This window comes from Hibiscus syriacus, unplaced genomic scaffold (assembly GCF_006381635.1).
Source record: "Hibiscus syriacus cultivar Baekdansim isolate YM2019G1 unplaced genomic scaffold, ASM638163v2 tig00110017_pilon, whole genome shotgun sequence".
NCBI lineage: Eukaryota > Viridiplantae > Streptophyta > Magnoliopsida > Malvales > Malvaceae > Hibiscus > Hibiscus syriacus.
Genome location: NW_024062565.1, coordinates 782,407 through 793,728, shown reverse-complemented (window position 1 = coordinate 793,728; position 11,322 = coordinate 782,407). Strand labels below are relative to the sequence as shown.

The following is an 11,322-nucleotide window of genomic DNA, read 5'->3' as shown; positions in this document are numbered from 1 at the left end:
ATGATTCAATGTTGACTGATTCAACAAAACAATGTTGAATGATTCAGCACAGAAGTACATTCTGAATGATTCAGAGCCATTATCAAACAACATGTCACATTCAAAGCTAATTCATACAGAACCTCTGAATCATTCAGCGCTTAATCATTCTGAAGTAAACAAACAACCCCTAAAAGCAAGTGCCTAATTTTTTTTCATTGAAAGTGTGTGCTTTAACGTTTTTTACGTTACACTTTTGTGTCTATATCGTAACAATCTTTATAAAAAAACCGTAATCTAACACATGACACATTTATATTTTTTTTTCTTATTTATTTTCATCATTTAAAATGTAGAATACTCATTTTTCCGTTATAAAAATAAAAAGAATACATTTGAGTTTTTTCCGTTTAAATTCATTTAACTCGAAGTGTAACTTCAATGGTAAAAAAAAGTATTATTCTCTTCATAACGATTTAAACAACGTCGATGCTTCGATGATAGAGTATAATTCTCTTGAATATCATTCAAATAATTTTACGTACAGATATGCTTGATTTTATACTATCAATTGCATCGATTACTAATCAGATCGAATCAGATCCACAAGGCTGGTTGGATGACCTGACTGACGGGGGTGTTGAATACATTCCTGAAGATGAAGTGAAGGTGGCTGCCGCTAAGAGGCTTCGAATTTCAATGGAACGAATAGCCTTGTTAAAGGCTGCACAGGCAAGAAACCTCCTAAAACCGAGATAATCGAGGACGAGAGCGAAGACGAAGATGATGAAGATAAAAAAAGAAGAGAAGAAGAAAGAAGGTGAGGAAGATGGTAAACCTAAGGACCTTCAACACTCTCGAAACTAACAGCAGAAGAAGCCGAGCGCCGCGCTCTTCAAGCTACTGTACTCAGGAATGGCACATGCTGTGTAAAGATCGAAACACGAAGATCGGTTAGCTTTCGTTATTTTTCGGCTTCGGGTTCCATTAAAGAGCTGTACCTTTGCTATTACCGTATCATGATTTTCCATTTTTCCATTTTTCCCCTTTGTTATCTCTGCATTGGGAGCTTTCCTTTGTTCATTTCTACCGGCTTATCTGTTATTCATTACGAGTTGAATATATTTGTTTGAATTTCTATTCAAATTAAATGTAATTATTTATAGGGTAAAGTACACAAATTATCCCCGATTATGGAGTATTGTTTAAACTAAGTCCATCGATTATGAAAAGTTAAAAATGATCTTATGACTATATAGTGTTGCTCGAGTCCATCGACTATTAGAAGTTATAAAATGATCATACTATTTAAATTATTTAACTAAAGACCAAAACGAGGTTTAATTTTTCAAATATTCTTTACAGTCTCAAACTCAAGCTATGAATAAAATATTCAATTGATTCGAAAACTCAAAACAAAAAAAGGTAAATTTTAGGGTTATAGTGTACTGTTTTACAAAGTCCATTAACTATGAAAAGTTACAAAAGTTATCAAAATATATGATATAATGTTGCTTTGAGATCACTATCCAATTAAGTTTAAATAATCTGACTATTTAAATTATTTAAATAATCATACCTAATGTTTAATTTTCATTTCATTTTAGTAACCCACCATTAAAAAACTTTATGGGTTTAATACCTAAACTATCAATTTTGGTTCATTTTAGTACCTAAACTTTTAATTTTTCCAAAATTTAAGGTCAAATTTTGAACGGGATACTAAAATGAAACAAAAACTAAACTTTAGGTATAATTTTGAAAAAATTGAAAATTTAGGTACTCACATACCAAAATTGATTGTTTAGATACTAAAGGTGTAATACCCTAGAATCTATTCAAGTAACTTATAAAAGCTATTCCATCAAATTCTTCAATAAGCTCATACATCCACAGATTAGGTCAGCAAAAGTACATATATTATATCGAAACCTCTCTAACAAACTTGCAAGTCTTAGATCTTTCTCATTGATAGTTAACCACTCATATGTTATACCTTTGAGGAACGTTGTCGAAGTCGTCAAAGTCGAACCTCTGCCGCTCTCTCCCGGCCTGAAAACAAAGACGCGGTTAGCTCCTACCGGATCAATGATTCATACATGATAGCTTCGCTTAAACTCTTTCGTATATCGAATACAAAAGTCTCACCTTTGCTAGATACAATGGATCACATGACATGAGTTCATCCATAACATTCAGCTTCTTCGAGACTGTCATTAACCTGTAACGGAACACGAAAATAAAAACTAAAAACTTCGATACTTTATCCATGATGAGGTCGAGCTCGTGTTTACACTCGAAGGTACATTGACATTACGAAATTATCAATCAAATTATGTTGTTTTCATTCCTATACCATCCCATAGCGAGTGTACCTTTGGATTGATGAGTCGATACGCTCAATCATTTCGCAGGTCTTATATTGTTCAGGATCTTCTAGGAATCGAACCATCCCGTCCTTCTGGTTGATCGTTGCATATATCTCACCATCTTTAATCTAAAATTCAGCACGAAAATTTCAACTCCGGAACTTCATAAAAGTAACAGATACGTAGAACAGTAGTCTTTAATTAACCACAACAGACTATCCGTAATTACCATTTGAAGAACATGCATTTCAGCTTCCTTGGGGCTATTCAGTTGCACCCTGTTAGCAATATCCTGAAGCGAGAGAGTTAGATATGTCTGCGTCAATCTCTGGATATTTCGTTTATACATAGACGATACTGCCTGCTTCACCAAGCCTAGATTGTTGTCCTGGTTAAAGGTACAAAGCTTCTTTTAGAAGGTCGAACAAATCGTAGGTTTAAGTTTAGATACAGCACTTACGCTCTCGAATTTATCCTTGTTCGCCTCAACGTATGTCTCTAAGTCCGCAATTTTCCCGTTGCTATAACTGTTTGCCAGTTCGATATACGGCTACTCGAGATAAAAGTAAAAACTTGATTAATAAACTGAAATTTATGGAAGCATATCATTCATTCTTTTTATGTAGGTAGGAAGCTACAATTTTCAAGTTAATTGCACAAAACGTCTTCAAACTATGAGCTCGACCCTAAATTGGTCTTGAACTTCAAAACTTTCTAATTTAAGCCTAGCCTAATGACTACGCTAATGGAAGGATCTGATCGATACGATGTTGATACTTTGAAGACTCAATTAGAATGTTTTGATTTGGAACTAATTTAGAATTTCGCTCGTAATTTCGGGACATCTCATGCAATTAACCCTTTTCAAGTCATTATCATTAATCTTAGAATTCATATTTACCTGGCATAAGTTCTTCAAATTTCTCTGAGCAACTGAAGAAGCATACTTAGGGAGATTGGTAGGAAACTGTAACCAAAAGGATGAAAAATCACTCAGAGATGAAGAACAGCAAAGACGTACCGCAGCTTAATACGTAATACAAATCGAGAACCAATTTTATCATTTGTTCTTTCTTTTTTAAGGATTTCTCCGTATTTTCTTAATACACAATACAATGTAAAAGGAATGTTAACTGCAGAACATACCTGTCCATTGTGAATAAGAGAGACCAATATGTACTTTTTGAAAGCCTCGACAGCTATCGCATTGATGGTCGGCATAGGAGCAGTCACAACCTAAACAATTACCATACAGCAAATGAAAAAAAAAAGAGTAATTGGAAGTCAGACTGTAGGAATATTTGCCACAGCAGAGCTTTAAAGAAACGGCATACATTGTGTAGAAGCTCCAATGCTTTCCGGAACCGCTTATGTCCGATGCTTATCATTCCCCTGTCGTGATGTCAAATGGGAAACCTAGATAAGTGATTCCCCTCGATGATGCTAAACCAGCGAAACAGTAAAATAAAGATACCGGTACATCAATTACTAAAGATTTATCTTTCACCTTCAGTAGGTAACAAAACTTTACTGCTCATGCAAATTTTGATTCGTAATGAGACCGGGAAACTGTTACTCTACAAATGCTTATAGAAGGAAGCTATTTTTTATATCGATTACAAAGTGTATGAAAAGAAGTGTCTTAAATATACTTCATAATGAAATCGGAAAAACATTAGATGTTACACGTGCCTATAGAAAAGCTAATGTTCTTATCTATTGCAAAATGCCAAAGAAAAAGATAAGAGCTCTTAACGGCTATGCGTTTAGAATTTGTAACGGTTAAAGAGTAATCTGAGATGAAAATAGTATGGATTGCGAAGCAACCGACCCGTAATAGCAAAAAAGGAAAAGGTCCCTTGGCTGATCAACCTCGAAAATATCTTCCTCCAAAATGGAAAGACCAGTTTTGTAGCACTTTGACAGCAAACAAAGCAAAAGAAACTCCGGGTGTAATGCGGTCAGATGTTCGGAAGAGGACTGAAGCTTCCGAATAGCGGTCAGCATTGGAGCCACTCCACGCAAGGGCTCCTCAAGCAAAAGAACTTGGTCTTTGAACCTCTTACAGACAGATATAACTACCAAATCACAGTAAAATCAACATCAGCGACCGAAAAAAACAGAAACTTTGCAAATCTCAATACCGATTCGATTCAAAGAAAGGGTGATACATACACTTATCGGGTGCCAATCGAATTTGCTCGGCAACACATGAACTGATAAATCTGGCAATCATTAACACAGATGAACTAGCATGCTCGTTTGTAACTGGACCAGCAGTAAAAGCTTCCCTGTTGAAATCATTAAAAGTACTCACAGCTATTAATTGAACACCTTAACAAACAAAATTCCCAAGATCAAATTTTCTTCAACTTTCTTTTCTTTTCTCAGCAACATTAATAAAATTCATAGCTATTACTTTTCCTTCCAACTGTTTTCATAATAAACCCATATTTTAAACTTGAAGAGAAACTCTTTTTGGGTACATAAAAAGAAAATAATTAAACCAGTATCTGAAACCCTAAAAAAACAGTGTTCAATTTTCTCCTATTTTCCTTTCTTTTCTTACCACCCAAACGTCAAATTCTAAACAATACCCAGATCACCCCCAATGAAAATTTGACAAAATTAAACAGGGGGAGTCGAGTTTTTTAAGACTCGGATTGAGGAATGACTCACAGGAAATAGAGGTAACCCAGAGAGTGCTTGGCAGGGTCGAGTTGGTCGAGAAAAGGCAGCAATCGAGTTGACTCGGCATGGAGCGAGTCGTCAGCTTGTTTAAGCAAATTTTGCAGCGATAAAACATCCGAGTCGGTGCCTGATAGCCCCTGGATTTGAGTCACTAGACCTTCCATTGAGTTCACCCCTCGCAGCTGAGTTTTCTGATCGTATCGACTCAGTGACCTTAACAAAAAAATAAAATAAAACTTGGATTTCCAGTTATTACAACTAGTTTTAAAAGAACTTTTTTGGTTAAAATAGTAGACAGGTCCCTGTACTACAGTCTTCTGATTGAATTAGTACCTCGAGCAAGTTAGTTTTAAGTTATATCTGAATTAGGCAATTTATACCTATGCTCAATTAATTATTCTCTTTTCATTTTAATCATCCATCTTTAGTTTTTATCAATTAAATCATTTATCTATTTTGTCAAACAAATCACATTTTATCATTAATATTTACTTATTCTATTAGTTTAGTCTTAATTTTAATTCAATCAAATAAATTTAATTTTTAATTATATAATAACATGTTGATAACAAGTTATGAAATAAAAAAATAAGAAGAAGTAATACGAAAATAAATAGAAAATTTTCTATTATTATCTCTATATAAATTGTTTTTATGATTTTCTTTTAATTATATCTATAGGCATAAGAAATATATATCATATATAACTCTAATTTCATTGAATATTAAAGTTTTAATAATAAAATACATCAAAAGTATATTTAATATATAATGTTATAATAATAATAATAATAGATGTTCACATAAATAAATATTCATAACAAAATTAAATTTATTATTATGTTAGTTTATTAATTAATATATCATACTTGAACTCATTAAGCGATCTCATTGGTAAAATAGAGTATTATTCTTTATAAAGGTTTTGGGTTCAATCAACTACTTCTGTAGGTAGGGATGACAATGGGTAAGGTAGGATCGGATTTTTGGTCAACCCGACTTGATCGGAAAATTATGTATCCTCCACCCGTCCGACCTGACCTAAAAATATATATCCTCCACATGTCTCTGACCCGACCTAAATTTTTAGAGTAAAAATCTGATCATACTCAGTATAAAATAATATTTTTTTAATAAAATTACATAATTATCCTTGGGTCGAGTCAGGACTGGTTGGGCCGGGTCAAAGTTTTTTCACTCTTCACTCGAACTCAACCCAATTCGACCTGAAGTCGATTTTATTTTTAAAAAAATTGATCCTATCAAATCGAGTCGGGTTGAAACCCGTCGATTTCATATTAAATTATCATCCCTATCTATAAGGTATATGTTGCCAATAATTAAAAAAATTAAAATATATATTTTCTTATAATCAGATTATTAAAAAAATAATATGTCATCCTTTTCTTTTTAAATGAAAAATGATATTCTTATAACTTTCAAATTGAATGATTATTTTGTAACTTTGAATAGCCGACAAATGTAATTAAAATTAAGGTAAACTATGCAGATAGTTACATCTGTTTTTGGTCACCAATCTAAAAATTATAGGGGAATGGTCTCTAGCGTTATTGATTCGTTTGATTTTAGTCCCTAACTTTGTTGATCTATTCGATTTTAGTCTCTCAATCGTTAACTCTTATTCAATTTTAGTCCTTAATCCATGTTAGGGAATTAGGCAAAAGGGGTTAACGAAAATTAATAACCGAGGGCCGAAAATCGAACAAATCGATAACGTTAGGGATTATTTCCCCTTAATTTTTAAATGGGTTACCAAAATCAGTTAGACTCTAAACATAGGAGACTTTCCGCATAGTTTACCCTTAAAATATGCATTATAGTTGAGGTACTAACGAAGAGTTTTACCCTTCCCGTAAAACGGCAATTTTATCGAAAACAAACCCACTCAGTTTCTTTTCCCCGATTCTTTATCACCTCCGCCCCTCTCTCCGGGGCTGACCTCCGCTCCCATCGCCACTCTCACGACTCTTCTACATGTATGTTTATCTGCTTTCTCATAGATTTGTGTTTTCTTAAATAAGATTTCATTTTTTTTCAAGATCTGTTATGTAAATGGTTTTTTTCTTGACTTAAGTCTTAGGGCAAGATAGTAGAAGTTTGGCTTAGAAACTAACTGTTCGGAGATAGGATCTGTGGAAGATGATTGATGATTTGCTAAGAAATGTGGATTTTTTTTATTTGTGATGCATTCATGTTGGGTTAATTTCATATTGCAGCTGAATTCTGAAAACCCAGAAATATAAGGGCATCAAAAGATGAATTACGTATATTTGGCTGATTAGTGTTTTGAATTGCTTTGTTTTGGTTGTGTTCATTTTTGGCTGCTACTTCTTCATGGGTGGGTGTAGAAAAATCTTGATTGATTAGAACCGTAGGGGCTAGAATCAGAGCACTTCATATTCATATCGCGTTTTTATTTCGATGTTGTTTAGAATTAGAAGCATAGCAGAAGTATCAGAGAAAGGAAAAGAGAGTTCTAAATAATGGCGGATTACCATTTCGTTTACAAAGATGTAGAAGGAGCTTCCACTCAATGGGATGATATCCAAAGAAAGCTTGGCAATTTACCCCCAAAGCCACCTGCTTTCAAGCCTTCTCCTTTTGAACCTGCACCCGACCTGGATTCTGCTCCCAAGGACAAGTCTTGGATCGATCAAAGGACTGAAGAAGAAGTTGAAGATCTCGAAGATGATCTCGACGATGATCGTTTCCTTGAAGAATACAAGTTTTATTTAGTTTTTATTCAAGAGAAAATAACCTCAGTAACCGAAAATGTCTTATAATATACGATTTTGACCAACTTTTTTTCGATTTGTCAAAATGACCAACAAATCGCAATGCGATCTCTAAATCGTAACGCGATCTCCAGTATCGCAAATCAGTTTCCAGATTCGCAATGCGATTTTGACTATCGCGTTGCGATTTTCTAAAATCGCAATGCGAATATATAAATCGTAACGCAATTCTGATTATCGCGTTGCGATTTTCTAAAATCGTAATGCGAATATGTAAATCGCAACGCGATTCTGACTATCGCAACGCGATAATACAAAATTGCAATGTGATTTTCCAAATTTACGTTAGTCCAAATTCGTTGCGATAGTCAAAGTTCACGTTGCGATTTCTTAAGAATTTTATCTAAAAAGATAGTATCCGCGCGGACGTGTTGAAGACACGTATTACCACGACCACGAGACGAGACGGGACGGCGGCGGCGGCGGTGCGCGAGAGTCCCCCTTGTTCTCTTCCACTCAACAAGGAAGTGGGAAATCCAAGCCTTAAATACTCATTCCCAATAGTGTTTCCAATACTATGTGGGATTAAGCATTGCAAACACTTTGGAATCTTTTACACTATCGCAACACATTCTTTATTGTTTCAAACTAAGATCTTACAAATGGCTTGAGAATCTTTTACACTATCGCAACACATTTTTTATTGTTTCAAACTCCACATGAATTTGGAATAGTTAAAATGTAAATTTATTTTGGATTTTTCACTATCGCAACACTTTTTCACTATCGTAACAACACGTTTTTCAAACTCTCGCAACACATTTTAACTTTCGCAACACATTTTTCAAAATCGAGTTGCGAATCTGGATATTCGCGTTGCGAATTTAGAAACTGAGTTGAAAAATTAGAGTTCGCGTTGCGATTTTGTTGGTCATTTTGGCAAATCAAAAAAATTTTGTTAAAATCGTATATTATAAGGCATTTTCGGTCACTGAGGTTATTTTCTCTTTATTCAATTAATTGGATTTTTATTGGATTTAAATTTGAGGTTTAAAACGTTTAGTTATTGGGTTCAGAGAAGATTTTTTTATTGAATTAAAATGAGTTTGGTTTAATTGAACAAATTTCTTAATTTTGTGATGAAAGGAAAGTTTTTAAATGAATAAGAGTAAACTTCTATGATATACTTTAAGGCTTATTATTATTTGTTCTTCATTTTGTATCAAATTCATGATTTAAAAAAGTTGGAACATTTGCCTTGTGACTGTGTTTTCATTTGCTCTGGATCTTTTGAATACATGAAAAAGTTAAACATCTCGGTATTGGGCATATATTCGAATCCGGCTTCCACACTAAAGCTTGAGTAACAAAATGTTCTTCGATATCTATGTTTCTGCATTTCATTAGAAAAGAATGGTGTTTTGATAGAAAAAAGAGGCTAGCTGAGATGAGGGAAGCAGCTAAGGTTTCAAAGTATGGATCAGTGATGCAGATTTCGGGATCCGATTTCGTACGAGAGGTTTCACAAGCTCCTCAGGATGTCTGGGTGGTTGTCCTCCTCTACAAAGAAGGGTATTTTACATTTGAAATATTGCTTGCTTCTCATACGATTATTAGTCATCTAAATTGTGGCAAATTCGTTTGCATTGAGCACTTTCTAATCTTTCTCTTTATAATGTATTATATATTTTTCTTAAGATTGTTGATGGGATTTTATTTTCTTAATACAATATTAGTGCTTCCTGTTTAACATTTGAAGTAAACTGTATAAATTTTCATTTTTGTAACACTTAATGTAATCAAATCATATCATTTTTGCTTTACATTGTTCTATATTATATGGATGTTCCTTTCTGCCTGTGATGTAATTCGAATAAAAACTACATGATTTACGAACATGAAACTTTAAAATGCTTGCGCTTGTTGAAAAATGTGCGCTGATGGTCGTTGTATTGATTATTCTTTGCTTTATTGTTATTTCTTATTAGATTGCCGGAGTGTGGGCTGCTTCTACGGTGTTTGGAAGAATTGGCAGTTAAGTACCCTGCCACAAAGTTTGTCAAGATAATATCCACCGATTGCATCCCTAACTACCCAGATCGTAATCTTCCAACTCTCTTGGTGTATAACAGTGGAGCAGTAAAAGCAAATTATGTTGGCTTGCACAGTTTTGGCTGGAGATGCACGCCTGAAGGTATGCTTCAATGAAGGGATTCACTCTTCTTCTTCTTCTTCTTCCTTTTCTCATTTTAGAACCCTGGTTTTAATCTAGTTTGTTCGTTCCGTCGCCATTAAAAAGATGATGTAGTAGGTATAGGGTTCGAATCTCGGTTATCCATTCTCTTATCCTGTGATGTTTTGGATGCATTCTGAGATAAACTAATTGTCAAAATTAGATGGTTATTCAGTTTCTGTTTTTGTCTTAAAAAACAGGTGTGGCCTTAGTTCTCTGTCAATCAGACCCTGTATTAAATGATGGTCAAAGTGGGGGTGACCAATCACAAAAGGTTGTTCTTGAAGGAGTTCGAAGGCGGTTTATCGAAAAAATTGTTACTGAGCATGAGGATCGGGACGACGGAGGATCATCGAGTGATTAGATGTTCAGTACATTCACTCGGTTTCTTTTGGCTGGGAAAGGATAACGTCGACAAGCTATTGTAATTTCTGGTTTCTTGCAGCTGTTTTTTGGTTGGTCTTTGCTGGTTTTGATGTTTTTTTTTATATCAATACATTATAACTCTCTCCTATGGTTTGATATCCATTAATGGAAATTTGTGTTATTAGGTTTTGTGGTTCACTTACTGTGTTACCATTTTCACGTCTTTACACCGAGGACTTCCCTAAAAAGGAAGGGATTGTCCAAGATCCAACTCGAAATCTAATTTCGATTGAAATCGAAATTTCAATAAAACTTAGGTTAAATTACACAAGTGGTCTCTCGATTATAAGATATTGTCATTGTATGTTGCAGTGAGAGTCGTAGGTACACTTTACATACAAGAAAGTTGTATTTATCCTTTTAAATCTAGATAACGACAAAAGGAAATAAAATAAAATACAAATGAATTAAAATTTAATCGTCACTTCAGATATCGACGTTGCACTGAATGAGGAGTTCCGTGTAACACCAGGGATGGGTGAGTTCGGGGATCGTTACATTGGCACCGATGACTGATCCACCGTTGTCGGCAAGATCCGATGTACCAGGTATCGTATGGACCGGTTGTTGAATATGTAACATTCCGAAATACATATAGAAGATACAGTGTAGGACCGTCCGGACGGAAATCCGGAGATAAGTGTTATATCAGAGTGAACTTTCTTTTGCCTTAAAATGCTCAATTCGTGAAGTTGAGGATTGAAGAATAGTCGGAACAAAGTGAAGTATTATGAATACCAATTTCATGGGGGGTTGATTTTAGACAAATTTATTTATTTTCATCCATTTACCAGAAGAATCCATAGATTAAATGTCCAAAAAGAACCTGGCCCTATAGTCAAGGCATTCAATGACTATAGGATAAACT

The 11,322-nt window shown here is 34.3% G+C and overlaps 2 protein-coding genes across 2 annotated transcripts; one reads left to right on the top strand and one right to left on the bottom strand.

Moving 5' to 3' along the window:
* Positions 1–1,829: 1,829 nt before the first annotated feature.
* LOC120212960 (COP9 signalosome complex subunit 3-like) lies at positions 1,830–5,931 on the bottom strand. The gene is made up of 12 exons (XM_039211128.1): positions 5,909–5,931; positions 5,028–5,297; positions 4,524–4,639; positions 4,180–4,426; positions 3,683–3,740; positions 3,495–3,584; positions 3,250–3,315; positions 2,809–2,898; positions 2,578–2,736; positions 2,355–2,476; positions 2,128–2,200; positions 1,830–2,031 (listed from the first exon to the last, which is right to left on the bottom strand). Exons 1-12 carry the CDS (start codon positions 5,929–5,931, stop codon positions 1,963–1,965), a joined length of 1,383 nt encoding a protein of 460 aa, XP_039067059.1. The 3' UTR covers positions 1,830–1,962.
* Positions 5,932–6,929: 998 nt separating this feature from the next.
* On the top strand, positions 6,930–10,488 carry LOC120212876 (phosducin-like protein 3). The gene is made up of 5 exons (XM_039211065.1): positions 6,930–7,036; positions 7,493–7,785; positions 9,224–9,367; positions 9,784–9,989; positions 10,229–10,488. The coding sequence occupies exons 2-5, from the start codon at positions 7,544–7,546 to the stop codon at positions 10,390–10,392; spliced, it is 756 nt and encodes a 251-aa protein (XP_039066996.1). The 5' UTR covers positions 6,930–7,036; positions 7,493–7,543; the 3' UTR covers positions 10,393–10,488.
* Positions 10,489–11,322: the final 834 nt, after the last annotated feature.

Excerpts from the sequence above, each read along its gene's own strand:
- LOC120212960 (XM_039211128.1), bottom strand. The coding sequence starts at position 5,931 with ATGAGATCGCTTAATGAGTTCAA. Across the intron at positions 5,298-5,908 it reads AGATCGCTTAATGAGTTCAA|TTGTAATAACTGGAAATCCA; the intron begins GTATGATATATT and ends TTTTAAAACTAG. Across the intron at positions 2,201-2,354 it reads ATCGACTCATCAATCCAAAG|GTTAATGACAGTCTCGAAGA; the intron begins GTACACTCGCTA and ends GTTCCGTTACAG.
- LOC120212876 (XM_039211065.1), top strand. The coding sequence starts at position 7,544 with ATGGCGGATTACCATTTCGTTTACAAAGATGTAGAAGGAGCTTCCACT. Across the intron at positions 7,786-9,223 it reads CGTTTCCTTGAAGAATACAA|AAAAAAGAGGCTAGCTGAGA; the intron begins GTTTTATTTAGT and ends GTGTTTTGATAG. Across the intron at positions 9,368-9,783 it reads GTCCTCCTCTACAAAGAAGG|ATTGCCGGAGTGTGGGCTGC; the intron begins GTATTTTACATT and ends ATTTCTTATTAG.